The sequence below is a fragment of the Balaenoptera ricei genome, chromosome 6 (genome assembly GCF_028023285.1).
Source record: "Balaenoptera ricei isolate mBalRic1 chromosome 6, mBalRic1.hap2, whole genome shotgun sequence".
NCBI lineage: Eukaryota > Metazoa > Chordata > Mammalia > Artiodactyla > Balaenopteridae > Balaenoptera > Balaenoptera ricei.
The window spans coordinates 80,832,082-80,850,637 of NC_082644.1; the positions used below are offsets into that span (position 1 = coordinate 80,832,082).

Below are 18,556 nucleotides of genomic sequence, written 5' to 3' on the forward strand. Positions count from 1 at the left end.
CACCATTAAGAAACTCTTCTGGGTCCCTCCTTTTGGTGGTCTGGTGGTTAGAGAACAGCAATTGTGTGACACATTTGGGCTTGCCTCCCCGCCCCGCGAATACACAAGCCCGCTTTCTTCGGAGAGCCAACCACTCGGCTCCCTCCTCATCGCTCCTCGGACAATCCAGTCGCGAGTCAGCCCACCGCTCCACCATTCGCTCCCGACCCCGGAAAGCACTGATAATGGATGCACACAGGCCACCCCACCGCACGCCATCCCCCAACGTGGCTCCGCTCGCCACCCTCGGGCCACACATACGCACAGCTCCCCACTCCACCACCCCCACGGGGCGCCGCGGCCACGACACTGGAAGTTCAACTCCCCTGCCCACCTTCCCACCCCCACGCCTCTCCCCGAAGCAATGTGCCATTGAGCAAATGGCAGAAGCACCACAGACAAACGCGCACCCCGAGTGCACAGCCCTTAGGTATACCGAAAGGCACAAGCCGAGGCCCTAGGCAGAGCAACCCCGACCCCTCTGCGCGCGCGCGCGTCTCTGTACGCGCGCGCGCGCTCAAGAGGGTGCGGGTAGTGGCCGGGAACGCGCCCGGGGAGGGCAGGGGCGAGCCGCGGACGGCCGGGGGCCGGGCCACGGTCCTGGGGGGATGAGGGTGGTGGGCAGGGGGCGCAGAGGTCCGGCGGGAAGGCCCGCGGCGGCCGGCTCCGGCTGTACTCACCGAGCAGCAGCAGCTTGAGCTCCCGGCGGGCGTCCCGCTTGTCCCTGCGGAGCTGCCGCTCAATCTCGTCGTTGATCCGCCGGGCTTCCTTAGCCTCCTCGCTCAGGCAGCACGCCATGATGGACTCCAGAGTCATTCTTCCAAAGTGCCTCCGCTGCAGCCCCGCCGGCACCCCCTGCTCACACGCGCGCACACACACCCTCCCGCCCTCGCTCCCCCGAGGCAGCGGTGGCCGCCGAGCCCCCGCCGCCCGGGCGCGCGTCCGGGATGAGCTCGGCGAACCGCCGCGGGGGCCGCGGCCAGGGCCGGGGCCACTAGGTGGGCCGGGGGTGCGGCGGGAGCTGGCGGCTCGAGCCGCCGGGAGGAGCGAGGCGGCCGCGGGAGGCGGCCGCGGGCGCTGGCTCGGGGGGCGCACTGGGGAAGGCCGCCGCGCCCGGCCTCGCTCAGACGCCCGCGCCTCCTTCCCCGGGAACGGGCGGCCCGCCTCGCCCCCCGCGCCGCCGCCGCCGCCGCCGCGGCTCTCCTAAGCCGTGCGCCCGGCGGCGAGAGCACATCCACCGGGGCGTCCCCGCAGCGAGCGGCCGCCGACGGCTCCCTGCGCCCGGCGCGCTCGCTCCTCGCCGCCGCCTGACACGGCTCCCGGGCGCCCTCGGCCCTGCCCGCGCCCACCGCCCGGCTCGCGCGCAAACCCGACTCGCCGGCCCGCCCGCCCGGCCGCCGCGCGCTCCTTCGCCTCCGCCTCCGCCTCCGCCTCCGCCAGACGCCCACCCCCGGCCCGGATTGCCAGGCGCGGAGCGGCTGCTCAGTGCTCGCCCTCCCCCTCGCCACACACACACATTTTCTTCTTTCTCTGAACTGGAGCACAGATCCGGGAGGGAGGCGGCGGCGGCGGCAGAGGGAGGAGAAGGAGGAGGAGGGAGGGGATGGGCGTGGGAGGAGGGGAGCGGGAGGCGGGGCCGCCGGCCCCTCCTGGAAGGTTTTCCTGGGCTCGCAGGCGACGCGGCGCGCCTCCCAGTGCGGCTCTCCCCTCGTTCGCGCAGCTCCTGCTCCCGCGCCCTCGGTCTGGCCCGCCGGCTCAGCGGTCACGGCCACCCCCGGCGGGGGGGCGAGGCCGGGTCGCTGAGGCGCAGCCGGGGCCGCCGCCAACCTGCAGCTGCCGGCCGGCCGCCCGGGCGTGGTAAAGCGGGAATATGGCGGCCTCCGCCCGCCTGCTGCCCACTGGCCCCGGAACGCGGCCGCGGCTCCCCCGAAAAGGCGGGGATCTCGGCCCAGTAAGCCCCCAGCACCGGCCGGCGCCGCGAACACCCGATCCGGCTCCCCCGAAGACGGCCTCGGCGCTCCCGCCCCCCGGTCCGGGGCAGCGCGGATCAGTTCCGCCGGGCGGCTCTTGCCCAGTTCGGTGTTCTTTCCCGTTCCTGTTTCTGAAACGCCATTCGGATAGAAAGTATCTCGCGTCACCTCTGACCCCAGTTCTGTCGTAGCAAATAAGATACACTCAATCGTGGAGTGTGACTGGAGAAGAGAAGGAACTGTCACTGTCTCGCGGAGGGGGGACGGGAGAGATTTAATAGGAGAAACTGTCCACAAAGTAACTGGAGATAGAAATCTAAATCCTGAGCAGAAAAATGAAGCGGCCCAGTTTCCAAGAGCCTCCTGATAGCGTCCAACTTTTCATGCCATTGAAGTTGTTTTTGTTTTGTTTTTTTACAAGCTCTCCTCTTGTTTTTGAGAAATGCACACGATGTTTAACAGACAAGTAATCGACTTTACCATTCTAGACCGAGATGGAATTATGACTTCTGGGAAAATGCAAAGTAATGTGAAATAAAAGAAATGGAAAGAATAAAAGGAAAATGGGAAAACCAGGATCGCTCCAGCAAAATGCCATTCTAGTATTTTGTTTTTCCACTTTCGATTGAGGCAGTTTACTTTAAAATGTTGTTTGCTTATTTTGTTGTAACATGTGTCTGATAAATGGCCAAAAAAACTCCTTGCTCGTTCAAGTTTTATTTGATCTAATAGCTACAAGGGGTGAAACTCATACTGCTTTCTGCCTTAATGGAGCCTCAGGTCTTGAGAGTAAATTGTATCTTAAGAAGGGAATCCCTTTTTCACATTTTATGTTTTCTCTGAGATGTCTCTAGTGCAAACCTGCTGATCCAAAATGTAAAGTGAGGGCATGACTCTACTATTGCTATAGGTCAAGAGTGCACATAGGATTCTTGGATGACGGGTGTGCGACTGCCTTCTTTCATTTACCATTACTTCCACCCCTTGAGACACAGACACACACACACACCACGACTTAGACCAAACAAGTCATCCAGACATAAGCTCTATATTTTAGACTCCCCTTTCAAAAGGATATTTGGCCTAGAAAATGCAGTTATCCCTTAGTTGAATCCAAGGATGCAGAACCTGTGGATAAGGAAGGCCGACTGTAATTAAATTTCACCTTGGCCAGGAAAGCAGAAAGGACAAACTTCACCCTCTTTATGTGAACAATGTGAAATCAAAATTTAAAATTAAGTGACTAATGAAGTTAAAGATTGAAATTCAATACACCAAAATTTTAAATGGCTTCAAGGGAAAAACTTAATTATAAGTTTGCATCCTCTCAAATATGTCTATATATGAGTTTCAGAGAGGTACAAAACATCAGAAAATCAAATAACAGTCAGGAAGCTTCATATAAGTGTCTGGTTTCCTTGCCAAGAGTCCTCTGAGATTTTTGAAAATGTCTCCCAAACTATGCTATTAAGCTATCAGGTACTCCATTTTGACTGAATTGACCTAATATATATATATATATATATATATATATATATATATATATATATGTATATGTGTATATTTATTTATTTATTTTATTTATATTTATATTTATTTATTTGGCTGTACCGGGTCTTAGTTGTGGCACACAGCATCTTTAGTTGTAGCATGTGAACTCTTAGTTGCGGCATGTGGGATCTAGTTCCCTGACCAGGGATCAAACCCAGTCCCCCTGCATTGGGAGCGTGGAGTCTTAGCCACTGGACCACCAGGGAAGTCCCTGACCTACTTTTTGATGAAAGGAATTAAATTCTTTCAACACATTGTAGAACAAGAGAAGTCTGTTTTGTCACCCCTATATGCCTAGCATCAGAGACACTCCTTGGCACTTGGTAGATATTTGAATGGATTAGACAAATCAATAGGAGGATGTTCCTTCAAGTATTGGGAAGAAATCAAGAAGTAAGGAAAACCAACACTCTGCAGTGATAAAGTCATATATGAGTGTCAATAAGGAAATAGGAAAATTTCAAGTCTGAGCCCAGATCTACTTAGAAACCTTTCCATATGTATCTGGAAAGCATTTGCCAAGTGAATATTCATACAACCTAAGTCAAGAGAACAAAATCCATGTAGAAACTACTGAAGTTGTTGACCATGTTCTAGAAGCAAATATGCTAAAATATTCAACTAAACATGGATCATGTTACAAAGTCCCAGTTCATTAAATCAACAAACTTATTCATTGCCTACCATATGTAAATAACTAAGATGAAAGTGCAAGAAGAGAGATACTAAGATGAATAAAATATGGTCCTTGCCCTCAATAGGCTTAAAGTCTTAGGGCTCTGAACAGCCATAATAAAAGAAAATGAAATCAATTTGTATTAAAGTTGGGATACAAGTAAAATATAAAGGTATAAAAAGGAAGGAATCATTCCTTCTGTTCAGGAGAACTGAAGACTTCACAGGAAAGGGGACATTTGGAATGAATAGGTTTTCGATAAATATGTATCTACACCACTTAAGAGGAAATCAACAATTTCAAATCACCCCCAAACAGACAGTGAAATGATAAACCATTTCAAGAATTCAAGGGCAATTACTAGATAGCTGAAAAGCAAACCACAAAACCTTAGGAGCAGTTAACACCAGAGGGAAATGGGAAGACTATCACCTCTTCTGTGACATCCTACCTCCACTGTCACGTCATCCTGTCCTTTGGGTACTGGCAAAGAAAAACAGTCAAAGGCATAGTTCAGTCTCCAGGAGTGATCCTAGGGTCAAAGAGTGTAAAGGTCACAGCCACACTCTTGTAAAAGATGCTTGGGGGGAAGGAAAAGCCTGCACTTCTCTTGTTCCCAGAGTTACTTAGCATGGCTGCTTCACACCATGCACTGCACCACTGTAATACCACTGTAATTGTCTACTTCTCTCTCTCTCTCTCTCTCTCTCTCTCTCTCTCTCTCTCTCTCTCTCTCTCATGAGATTAGGAGCTGCTTGAGAGCAGGGACCTTGTCTTTCATAACTGTTTTCAGTGCACCCAAAAGAGTGCCTAGCCTAGAACGGATACTCAGTAAGGGATGAATGAGCACAAGAATACAAAACCTACATCAACAACAAACACACTCGCAGACTGCCTGTCCCAGGCAGTGCACTATGCCAGATGGCTGAGGCATACAAAGCCCTTAAAGGTTTAATAATCTATTTGGGCAGGCAGTCTGCATGCATAAAACAACAATGTGAAATGAGAAGCACTGGCTGCTAAGCTACAGTATAGAGAATGAATTGCTAGAGGAGTTTGGAAGAAGGAGCAGTTAGTCAAGCCACCCTGCAAAGCAACCTGAAGGAGTATGGGTAGGCACACAATGGTCACCTGAAAGATCAATTAGAAGTCAGCCTAAAACATTGCAGATCCTACAAGAGCTGGGAAAGAGCTGCTCTGGGCAGAGGTTGCTGGCACAGCAGGCTGGCCAAGGAATAAAGTGGCCTTGCTTTTGAGGAAGGCAGGCAAGCAGGCCCTGGGAGACTCAGAGAGCTATAAATGGCGCCACCTAGAGGACATTTCTCAAATCAGCAGAAAGTTTATGAGTTTTTTGGTGAAAGAAAGAAGGTTCAGGGTCATGATGAAGATGCAAAACATGAAAAAAGAATACTTTCTTCTGAAAGAGAAGATACCCACACTGCAAAGCCACCAAACAGATATTCTAGATGAAGCAGAGTACCTCAGTGACATCTTTCCATTACCACCTTTAGTAATGCATCCAAGTAATCCTCTGCCTCTAATCAAATGTACCTATTTTGTGCTTATCCAAGGTTAGCATGATCACAGGCAGCATTGTACCTCACAATGTGAAGACCATCAAAGTTCCACTGCACTGGAAGGCTCTACAAGACCGGCCATATGGAAGCCATTTTTAAGCTGAATAGACCATGTTTCAGCCAGAAAAGAATGAATAAGCAAATGAATTAACGTGTACTAAAATCAGATAGTGAGATATCAGATCACCCAAAATCATGATCAAAATCCTTTTTGCACCCAAATGGTCAACAATGACTTAGCTAGTGTAGGAGCTTCCTTCCTGCCCCAGAGTTACTACAAGTTGGAGCCATCTGTTCCCCAAGACTCTCTGGCTATGCTGGACTCCTGCCTAAGACCAAGGCTGCAAACTCGCTGGTCTCTGAGCTGCAGAAGGGTTGCTTTAGACTCAAAGGTGCTAATGCAAGAATTGAATTAGCTGCCAGAACTTAAACATCAAATGATTCACACAGAAATCTGGATTTTAGTTCCTGGTCAAGATCTGGCAATTCCAGGCCCATATTCCCAGATGGCAACGTTTTCCACCACCTGCTTTACTCCCCATTGCTGTAAAACCTAAACCAGTTTAAATTCCACATTATAGTAACATGCTGTACCTGTGGGTGTTTCAGGTGGGCCCTGGAAGGCAGTTAGCAGGGTGAGGACTGGGTTTTAGAATTAATCAGGTAGTTGATGGAGGCAATTGATTTCTTTCCCATTCTTTGTTTCCATGTTTTTAAATCAAATAATCATTTATCCCATTACACTCATCTCCCTTTGATGATTTCTTATGTAAACCTCAGTAATGATGTAGATCTTTGTCTATTTTGTTCACTCTTGAACCCAGCACCCAGAACAGGGCCTGGGATGTAGTATCAATAGATTCTTAACAAACATTTGTTGAATGAGTGAAAAAGAGGCCCTCCAATCAAAGAGGCCACATATTGGTCACATGGCAGTCTGCCAATTTTTCCTTAGCCAGATGGTGCCCACCAAAGCTTGGCTCCCTCTGTAAAACGTTCCTTGGCCCTGTGCTTCAAAATCTTGCCTCAAATGGGTTCACCAAGAAAAATTAGCCACACTAGGGTATCAAGAAAGCTGAAGATGAAACACTGTTGTTCAAAACCCAGATGGAAACATGTATTAATTCCATGTAAATCAATTTTATAGGAAAGTTGATATTCCTATCACAAATTCATTTCCAGTAATGAGCATGTTATACATTGGAGATCATGACACAATATATAGTCAAAGTTGTTAATTACTCAATGTGTGATAAATTAATGAAACACAGTACATGTTGATGAAAAATACATAATTAAAGTATCTGTTGTGCTGCCTTCTCAGTGATTGAAATGGTCTTAATCATAACCTTTCAATTAGTTACTATCCTTGTAAATTTTTCAATCTGCCATTCTGAATTTTACCAAGATGTTAGAAAGCTAATGGCTTTTCAATCTTCAATAGGAATACAAAATATCTCTTCCAGACCACAAAATTAGATATAAAGGTATCTCTCTTGTTCATTTTTTTTTCTTTTTCTATCTCTTAGGCCTACCAAAATCTATTTGAGCCACAAAAATTTCCAAAGGCCTCTTCCAAATTTGTCAGTGTACTTCCATCTTTCCATCCTTATACAAATTCCTTTTTTGTGTGTCTGTGTGGTCAAATTTTTTAAAATTATAGTTGATTTACAATGTCGTCTTAGTTTTAGGTGTACAGCAAAGTGATTCAGATATATATATTCTTTTTCAGATTATAGATTTTCCATTATAGGTTATTACAAGATATTAAATATAGTTCCCTGTGCTATACAGTAGGTCCTTGTGTATCTATTTCATATATAGTACTGTGTATCTGTTAATCTCAAACTCCTAATTTATCCCTCCCCACCCTTTCCCCTTTGGTAACCATAGTTTGTTTTCTATGTCTGTGAGTCTATTTCTGTTTTGTAAATAAGTTCATTTGTATCATTTTTTTAGATTCCACATATAAGTGATATCATATGGTATTTGTCTTTCTCTGACTTACTTCACTTACTAAGTAGTCCCTAGGTCCACCCATGTTGCTGCAAATGGCATTATTTCATTCTTTTTTATGGCTAACATTCCATTGTGTGTGTGTGTGTGTGTGTGTGTGTGTGTGTATATATATATATATATATATATATATATATATATAATACCACATCTTCTTTAACCATTCATCTGTTGATGGACATCTAGGTAGCTTCCATGTCTTGGCTATTGTAAATAGTGCTGCTATGAACTTTGGGGTGCATGTAACTTTTTTTTTTTTTTTTTTTTAATTTTTTATTTATTATTTATTTATTATTTTTATTTTTGTCTGTGTTGGGTCTTCGTTTCTGTGTGAGGGCTTTCTCCAGTTGCGGCGAGTGGGGGCCACTCTTCATCGCGGTGCGCGGGCCTCTCACTATCGCGGCCTCTCTTGTTGTGGAGCAGAGGCTCCAGACGCTCAGGCTCAGTAGTTGTGGCTCACGGGCCCAGTTGCTCCGTGGCATAGTGGGATCTTCCCAGACCAGGGCTCGAACCCGTGTCCCCTGCATTGGCAGGCGGATTCTTAACCACTGCGCCACCAGGGAAGCCCCGTGCATGTAACTTTTTGAATTAAAGTTTTCTCTGGATATATGCCCAGAAAGTGGGATTGCAGGAACCTCCATGCTGTTTTCCATAGTGGCTGCACAAATTTACATTCCCACCAAAAGTGTAGGAGGGTTCCCTTTTCTCTACACCCTCTCCAGCATTTATTATTTGTAGACTTTTTAATGATGGCCATTCTGACTGGTGTGAGGTGGTACCTCATTGGATTTTTGATTTGCATTTCTCTAATAATTAGTGATGATGAGCATCTTTTCATGTGCCTGTTGGCCATCTGTATGTTTTCTTTGGAGAAATGTCTATTTAGGTCTTCTGCCCATTTTTCGATTGGGTTGTGTTTTTTTTGTTGTTGTTGTTATTGAATTGTAGGAGCTGTTTGTATATTTTGGAAATTAATTTCCTGTTGGTCTCATCATTTGCAAACATTTTCTCCCAGTCCATAGGATGTCTTTTTGTTTTGTTTATGCTTTCCTTTGCTGTGCAAAAGCTTATAAGTTTGATTAGGTCCCATTGGCCTTATACAAATTCTTAAGAGCTGATTTGGGTTAAGTACTTTCAACCATATGGAATGAGACCTAGGATAGAGTGAAGTGAGGAAATTTTTTTCGCTAGAGGCTCCAATATGGCTTGGCAGAGAACTACTGGTGATCCTCCCTTTATTTAAAAAAAAATTTTTTTAATGTAGAATCTTATTTTTAATTTAAAGTACTTATTAATATGTTTATTTAAAATTTTTATAATTTGTTCTTCATGGATTTTTGTATTAATTTTTTAAAATATTGACTTAAGATATTATGTATCTTGATTGCTGAGATTTTTGGTGCTCTCTTAAATTTTGCACCCAAGACAAATGCCTCACTTGCCTTACCCTATCCTGGTCCTGGTATGGAAGTCATACATGAGTTGGCATACAAGTGGAGAATTTGTCACTCCAGGGAAGGAGTGAGATGTGGAAGATTATCTATTCTTTACAACTTAAAAATATCCATGATTTCTGCCTGTGGAATTGGAACAAAAAAACTGGGTTGAAAAGCCATTGATTGTCCAAATGGAAGAAGTAGAAGCTTCCACAGCCTCCACTAAAACGCATGGTATCAGGAAAATCAAATACCCCAAAATGATGAGAAAATGCAGAAAATATCACATATTTTAGGTTCACTATTTGGCTTACATTAAAAAGTGAAGATTGTAGAATAAGGAGAGCTTAGAAGCCATGTGATTTAGGGAATATCTTTTAAATCCAGGAATCATTTCTTAAAAATAAAGCTTACTGGAGAGCCAATCTATAAATCTATAAATAAGCCAATCCACTGTTGGGTGGGTGGGGGTGTGTGTGACATGGAATGCCCACACTTCTCCTCTTTCCTCTTCCCTCAGGCCATTTTCAAAACCTCTGAGCTAATCCAACTGGCACATTTTACAACAGGGTCATACCTAGAGGGTCTATAAATTGATCCAGATTCTCCAGCCAGGAAGTGGCAAAGCAGAACTAGTACTTGGGTTTTCTCACTCTCAGTTTTCTATTCCCTATGCCCCCTTTCTTAAGACTGAAGGAGTCTTGGAGGAAGTATTTGGCCTCCAGCTTTTCTGGTCTCAGAATTTGTCATCTTTTTGGGAAGAATCTATGGTCATTTAGTCTTTTACCTATTCTCAGGAAGCCTATAACCTACTGATAATAAATCACAGCTCCCTTCCAGGAGTATTTGCATTTTCAGCTAGGTCAAAGCTCCAGTTTAAAGTGTGGTTCTGGGGCTTCTCTGGTGGCGCAGTGGTTGAGAGTCTGCCTGCCAATGCAGGGGACATGGGTTCGAGCCCTGGTCGGGGAGGACCCCACATGCCATAGAGCAACTGGGCTCCTGAGCCACAACTACTGAGCCTGCGCGTCTGGAGCCTGTGCTCCGCAATGAGAGGCCGCGGCAGAGAGAGTCCCGCGCACCGCGATGAAGAGTGGCCCCCGCTCTCCGCAACTGGAGAAAGCCCTCACACAGAAACAAAGACCCAACACAGCCAAAAAATTAATTAATTAATTAATTTTTTAAAAAAAATTAAAATTAAAGTGTGGTTCTGACCCTTGGCTACACATTAGAATCACCTGGGGAGACTTTAAATAATATTGGATGCTGGATTCTCACCCCGAATATTTGGATTTAATTGGTCTGGGGTGGGGTTTGGTATATTTTTAGTATTTTTAAATGCCCCCAGCTATTCCATTGTGCAGGCAAGACTGAGAACAACTGAGTTATAGTAACAAAACTAATTACATATGTGCAGGCCTCAGCCAGTAGGTGGATAATGCAGCCATAATTACCTAGTGGAGATGGGAAGGAAGGCCAGTCCTGCCTAACACAGAAGCAGTACTAGGCTGAGCGCTCACATCACCAGATCCAAGCAAGCTCCTCCTCCACCGTCTCGTTAGACCTTTAGACCTTTTTTTAAAAATTTATTTATTTAGGCCGCACTGCTTGGCTTGCAGGATCTTATTCCCCCACCAGTGATCGAACCCATGCCCCTGCAGTGGAAGTGCAGAGTTCTAACCATTGGACCTCCAGGGAATTCCCTTTAGAAATTTTAAAATTTCCTTTTCCCCCTCAATTATATTCTTAAAATCTTTATCAATGTTGATTGTCCTGGGGGATGGGGAGGGAGGCTCAGAAAATACAGAAAAACACATAGAAGAAAATTAATATTATCCATAATCCTACCACCCAATGATAACCCTTGTTTACATTTTTTTGGTTTGGTTTTGAGTCTTTTCTATTCAGGTGGATAGACATGAAATTATTTGCAAGTTAAAATCATAGTGGACATACTATGTATTTATTTTTTAATTTGTATAGTCATATGGAAAAGTGCTCAAATAGAACAAAATTTTACACAAGAAGTCAATCTCCCCTCCTACTGCCAACCCACCTCTCACCTCCTCAGAGGCAGCCAGTGTTACTAGTTCTGTGGCAGACTTCCAGAAATATCTATAGCTATATCTTCTAGTTACAAAAATGCTTGCATACTGTACAACCTCTTCTGTAATTTGCTTTTCCTACAATACCTCTCAGAGATGGGTCCATGGCCTGCACTTTTCTTTCTGACACTGCATAGTTTTCCAGTGCAGATTCCCCACAATTTCTTAACCAGTACATTACTGGTGAGTATTTGTTTCCAGTGTTGTGCTACTTTTCTAATAAATATTTATGTATTTAGTTATTTGCTCTTCCCCTGAATTTTTTTCATTTATTAAATATGCTTCAAAAATTATGCTAGTGGCTACTGGGTATTCCATTGTGTGAATTTATAATAATCCTTTCAAATAATACTGAACTGTTAGACATCTATGCTGTTTCCAATTCTTTATCATTATGAATGATGATGCAATGAACAATCCTTGTATATAAATCTTTGTATCTCCATGTCCCTAGAGTAAATTAAACAGAGTATAATTATTGGTCCAAAGGACACACTCTCCTTAAGGCTTTTGATGTATAGTGACAAATTGTTTTCCAGAAAGTTCATAGCAACTTCCACCGGTAATATATAAAAAGTTACCATTTCCCCACCTTTTTTAAACCACAAGTACTGATTGTAAAATTATAGAATTGGCTCATTCCTGGGCATATATCCAGAAAAGACAAAAACTCTTAATTCGAAAAGATACATGCACCCTAATGTTCATAGCAGCACTATTTACAATAGCCAAGACATGGAAACAACCCAAGCGCCATCAGCAGACAATTGTTTTAAGAAGATGTGGTGGTGGTGGTGGTGGTGGTGGTGGTGGTGTGTGTGTGTGTGTGTGTGTGTGTGTGTGTAATGGAACATTACTCAGCCATAAAAAAGAATGAAATAATACCATCTGCAGCAACATGGATAAACCTAGAGAATATCATACTAAGTGAAATAAGTCAGACAAAGACAAATGTTATATGATATCACTTATATGTGAAATCTAAAACATAATACAAATGAATCTGTATATAAAACAGAAATAGACTCACAGACATAGAAAACAAACTTATGGTTAGCAGAGGGGAAAGGAAGCAGGGAAGAGACATTAGGAGTATGGAATTAACAGATACAAACTACTGTACATAAAATAGATAAGCAACAAGGATTTACTGTATAGCACAGGGAGCTATATTCAATATCTTGTAATAACCTATAATGGAAAAATGATCTGAAAAAATATATATATATAACTGAATCACTTTGACGTATACCTGAAACTAACACAATATTGTAAATCAACTATACTTTATGAAACAACTATACTTTAATAATAAAAAAAGTTTTAGAATGGAAAATAAAACTATGGGATTGATTTGGGGTCAAAAATTTTTTATCTAAATGTAATCTTTCTTCATCATTTTGAACTACTCTGAGGCTTTAATAATTTCAGAGATTTTTATAGACATATGCATCTATCTAATCACGACAAACACTATTTCAGCTGAATAATAAGCCATGTAGATACGAAGTCTTAAAAAGTTGAAAGCCATTTTATTTTAGGGAGTTCAAATAAAACCCATCATTCAGAGAAAAGTCTACTTGGTAGTACATCCAAAATATTCCAGGTTTTATCACAAATCCACCAGATCCCTAGTTTGGATACATGTTGAGCTTGTTCTTTATGTATTTCCAAAACTTCATTCTGAAGATGCAAAACACCCTTTTAACTCTTTGCATCTAGGGGTATAGCTTACCCAAAGCAAATAAAACTTCTACGGGCTAAGCCTTCCCTTTCATTCACAAGGAGTCCAAGGGAAGGATCAGTGTGTTTAGCTTCATGAGGATTAGACCTCAACGGTGACATTTTGCAGGGATCAAGGAAAGGATGTTACCAATCAGTCAGGAAAAAAAATGCTCCCCAGCAAGACAGGAAGTTCTATTTAATATCTACCTAGGCTACCTATTTAATAGGCTACATGCTACACATGTGCTACTGTATTTGTAGGGAAAATCTCCAAATAAAGTACATTTCAATTGATTTTAAAAACTAAGAGCCAGATTAAGTGAGGGTAAAGTGATTTCACAGGAACCCTTTCAACCATTCAGTACTTAAATCTTTTTCAAGTCATCACACATCACTTCTCTTGGACTCTATGTCCTGCCAAGTGATTAACATCTGAAGGTCTGGAATCACTCAAATGCACCTAAATTATAGTTAGAATTTACCTGAAGTACATGCTTTGCAAGATTTTTTAGTTGAGCCTGCCTGGAGAATTTTGAGGCATGTGGCAGAATGTCAATGAGATGGCAGATTGCTCAGATGCCTGTTGTTGGCTCTGAAATACCACCTAAGCCATGCCATTGTGCCAAAGGTATTTATTTCAGTGTATATCTTCCCACAGGGATGGGTGCAAGGCTGCCAGTTCCACTAACTGCATTTCCAGGACTACAGAGTCTAAACTTCTTCAAGGCAGGAATAGAAAAAGAAAGGTTATCTGAGGATTCCAGAAACATCCTCTTCTCTTAATTGAAGTACAAGGAATACTTCAACGCCAGGTTGATACACAGGGGCTTGCTTACTATTTGGAAGGCAGAATATTGATTAAATGGTGGGAAAATAATTTGTGTCTGCTTGATGCATCATATTCAAATGATTTTAATTTTACTTATTCTCAGCACACATTTGTCAACTTAGTAAAATAGACATGTCTTGCAAAGGCTGCTGTTAGGTCACTGAATAACAACCTCAAACTCTGTGACTTAACCGTGGGGACCACTCATGGCATGTCTTAGGATTGGAGTAGGCAGGCATTGTATTATGGTAATAGGGGGAGGGGTGGGCAGGATGAGGGGAGGGTCATACATTTTTGCCCACTGAAGCCTGACAAGACAGATCCTGCTCTAGGTTCTGTCTGAGGCAGTTTAGTATTACACAGTGTCCAAGGATTAGAGCTACATGAGCTCATGGTTCAAATAACCCCATTCATTCCTTTCATCATTTTTATTCATTCACTCATATGTTTAACCAATTCCCATTTTGCAGCAAGTCAGGATACAGAAAGAGGTAGGAGTCTGTGATTGGAAGGACTGGAATCAGGATTGGGAAAGTTGGCCACAAGGCAGGAAGGTTGGAACCTGACTCTAGTTTCCGGGACAGGCCAAGTCCCCTGGGGAATTAGGTTCAAGGGAGGTTAGCAGAACAGAATTTAGGGGCAGCGACCAAATCTGGTGCACTGCCTTAAAGGGAGATTCATCACCGTGTGAGCTATTGCTCACGTCCAGAAAGTAGGGTTGATGCTCATCCCCAGAAAGTCAGGCTCAACCTGAAGTCCTGTATTGGTCCTGGGAATTGGAGATGGGCCATTACTGTGCTGGGCACCCACTGCTGTTGGGAGGAAGCAGGCACTTGACAATTCTTTCCTTCCCTTTCCAAGCAGGATCTGCTTAATGATTTCCATTTCTAGGTTTAGTTAAAACCAGTTTCCAGCAACTTAAATTTCTTCAGAATTAATCATTCATAATTTTTTGTCTATTCCTCAAATACTTAAGAAAATAATAATCCAAATGGATATATTATTCCAAAGCTTTACTCATAGGTGAGTATTTTTTTTAGAAAATGACATGAAACTTCAAAATTATTTATATTGCTTCCAGAATTATATAATACACATCCCCAGATATGCATTCCTGGAACCCTCCATATTTTGTTCTGCCTGGTAATTGTTAGTACTTAGTAATTTTGTTAAGTTTTTTTGTGATAAAGAGAGCAAGACAAAGAAAGAAAGAAGAAAAGAAAGAAAGAAGAAAAGAAAGAAAGAAGGAAAGAAAGAAAGAAAGCCATTATGAAACCTGAGGATACTTGATTGCAAAGAAAGGACAGGGAATATCATCTTAGGCTGTCAGTGTAATAGTTTAGACCATGTCCAAAGTAGAAACCATACTTCTTAGCATATTTTATAACATTATTTTCTGATTAGAAAATAACATATGCTTATTATAGAAAATTTGAGAAATATAAAAAGTATAAAGGAGGATACTAAAATTACTCTGAAACCCAGCATAGCAAATATTTTGCTATATATCATTTATCTATTTTCTTTTTCTTTTTTTTGACCACACCACGCAGCTTGCAGGAACTTCCCCGACCAGGGATTGAACCCGGCCACGATGGTGAAAAGCCTGGAATCCTAAGCACTGGGCCACCAGGGAACGCCCTGTTTTCTATACAAATGTAAATATGATTTTTTGAGCAAAGTTAGGATTAGGCAGCACATCTCATTTTGAATTTCTGCTCTTTTTACTTAGTAATCTCTTATGTTTTTTTCTTATCCTTACATATTTTATAACATAGTATTTCATCATTGGGCATTTAATGATTTATATTCACCTTTCTCCCACTGTTGCACATTTAAGTCTTGCCTTTTTCTCCTCATTAATGTAAATAGCATTATTACAAACATCCTTGTCAAAATCTTTATGAGCATTCCTGAATTGCCACCCCATTCAGAAATTTAATGACTGGGACAGAGGATTCAAATCATACTATAGATTATTTTTATGGAGATAGTTCAAAACTAGAAGATTAGCAAAACATAGAGAGAGGCCTGTTTCTTCATCTTCAAACTCCCTAATTCCTACCATCTAGGAGACCTGCTCTGTTAGTCTTCATGTCACATGCCTCCCACCTGGCCACTCCTGAGACATGGTGTTTACTCTGGAAGGAATGCTACTTGGTAGTGCAGGGTAAACAGAGCAGAGGGAGCTAAGACCCAGGCCTGGAACCACCAGAGGACACTGGGTTTGCAGTGCAGGAGCTGTTCCAGCTTTGGACTGGTGGAGAAGTCACAGCTGTGGATCAGATACAGATCCACCGGGCCCAGCAGGATCTGTGGCCATTCAGGGCTACAGAAGGAAGTTCCAGCAAATGGAATGAGCCAGCTGTGTGGAATCTAGAATGAGTGCTATTGAAGGATTAGGTAGGCAGTCATTACACACAAGATCTGTCCATAAGGGCTAACGTTCAGAGGCAGGGATGTGTCTGCAAGATCAGGAAGTGACAAGGGTTAGACAAGAAGGCAGGTCCAAACCTGGGATTATACCTGTGGAATGAGAAAAATTTCTGACTTGGGGATCAAATAAATGAATAAATCGTCTGGAGCACAAATCCCATTAAGGAGAAGGTGTGTCAGTTAAATTAGGCAAAATTATGCTGCAGTAACAAATAACCCCTGCATCTAAACAGTTTATAGTTGGCTGGTGGGAAGCAGCAGCATTGCACAGGGAGATTGGCTTGGTGCTTTGCAATGACCTAGACGGGTGGGATAGGGAGTATGGGAGGGAGACTCAAGAGGGAGGGGATATGGGGACATGCGTATGCATATGGCTGATTCGCTTTGCTGTGCAACAGAAACTAACACAGTATTGTGAAGCAATTATACTCCAAGAAAGATCTATTAAAAAAAAAACCAACATATTATTTCTTCCTCATGCTACATGTCTATTGCACGTCAGCAGGAGGGCTCCAGTCTACATTGTCCTCTGTCTGGAATCCCAGGTTAATGATCTGTATTATGTGCAGTTGTGGCAGTGGGGTGAGAGGACTGGAAGTTCAACTTCAGTAATTAAATGGTTCCATTCACATTTCCTTGGCCAGAGCAAGTCAGAGCACGTCACATGGCCATGGCTAACTTCCAGGGACCATGAGCCTGGAAGGAGGGGTGAACTGCAAATCTTGGTGAGCATTGGCAGTGGCTGCCAGATAATGACCAAAGCTAGGTCCTGAAGAAGAGACACTATGAAGGGAGGGAAGATTCAAGACGTTAAACTACAACTTACTTGGAGTCCTAATGCCTCTTTATCTGGAACCTGCGGTGGGACTTAGGTTTCAGCAGACTGGGGGTCCTGTTCCAGCTGATCTGGAGGAGGAGCAGCAGATACACAGTGGGCGCCGATTTGGGGGGGAAATGTGTAGTTAGAGAAACTCCACAGCAGCTGTTTCTTGAGCTCATGACCCAATAGGATGAATTCTAGTCTGTCCAGGCTATCTGGGTCACCACCTTACCTCTTCCTCAAATTTGTACCTTTAGGTACAGTTTTCCCCTGCTATCTGAAAGTAGAGCGTTTCTGTAAAACTTTTGTAAGCCGAAAATGTGTGAACAAAGAAGCAATTATCTTAGGACCCATCTTGCTAACAGATGCACAAAATGAATTGAGATGAAGCACAGATGCTCACAGACACAGTTCAAAGCTATGGCGGTTTGATGCTGAGATGCTGAGTGTAGTTCCCTGGGAAGGAGCTTGGCGGTACCACTCTCGCTGCTCTGGCTGCATGCTGCCTCTGTAACAACTCACTGTAAAACAAACGCTGGACGCTATTGTCATTTTTCACCTTTTTGGCCAAAAATCTTCTGATTCCTTTCAGTAGTAATATAGGTCTTTCATAAAAGTGAGGTGGCTTAAACTGAACTTCTGAAAATTTGGGGATACCCGTATTTGCTGGCCTATTATTGATAACCCCCCCAAGCAGATTTGTCATGATATAGCTCCCTGGGGGAAAAAAGAAGCATTTGTGTGCATCTAGATATGTAGTAGCAAATGTCATCAGCTGAATGGCATCATGAGACATGTTTATCTCAGATACATTTGGGGACATTTGTTTAAGGTAAGTTAAATGCCACCCAGGCCTCTTATTTTGGTGATGATGACAAAATGATGCGATCGTAGTTTTTGGAGGGGCTCCCTAGGCTCTTTACAACCCCTAAGTATTTCTAGAACACCTGCTGTGCCTTTGGGACTGTGCAGGGTGCGGCTCCTGACCTTCAGCAATTATAGCAGCAAGATGACAGGAGAAAGTAAGCACTTGCTTGGTATTCATTTCAAACATAGTTCAAATTTTGGAGGATCTTCTGAAGCTTCAGAAAAGTGCTAATTTCACATTCAAATTAACAAGAAAGAAGCTTGTGGTTTTCCTCTTCATAATAAGCTTTTCTAAAGGAAGAGATTTTTAACTTAGATGTAGTTCATCCAGTCTAAGGTAGGGGGAGAGAAATTATTGAGTAAATACTGTTGGAAATCATTTATTTTACCATAACCCCATGCAAATGTCATGTCATGGCAAACAGAAAGTGTGAGTTATAAACAGTCTCCAACACAGGATACATTTTTTGCTAATTAACAGTAAGCAGTCTACAAGTCAAGCTTCCTAACTG

At 43.2% G+C, this 18,556-nt stretch overlaps 1 protein-coding gene across 1 annotated transcript in view; it reads right to left on the reverse strand.

The window, feature by feature from the left end:
* Positions 1-987, reverse strand: part of GNAQ (G protein subunit alpha q) — a 291,299-nt gene extending 290,312 nt beyond the window's left edge. Inside the window, exon 1 of the mRNA XM_059924960.1 lies at positions 720-987. Coding sequence (XP_059780943.1) covers positions 720-855 — 136 coding nt within the window. The 5' untranslated portion in view covers positions 856-987. The remainder of the gene's footprint in view (positions 1-719) is intronic.
* Between the last annotated feature and the right edge of the window lie 17,569 nt (positions 988-18,556).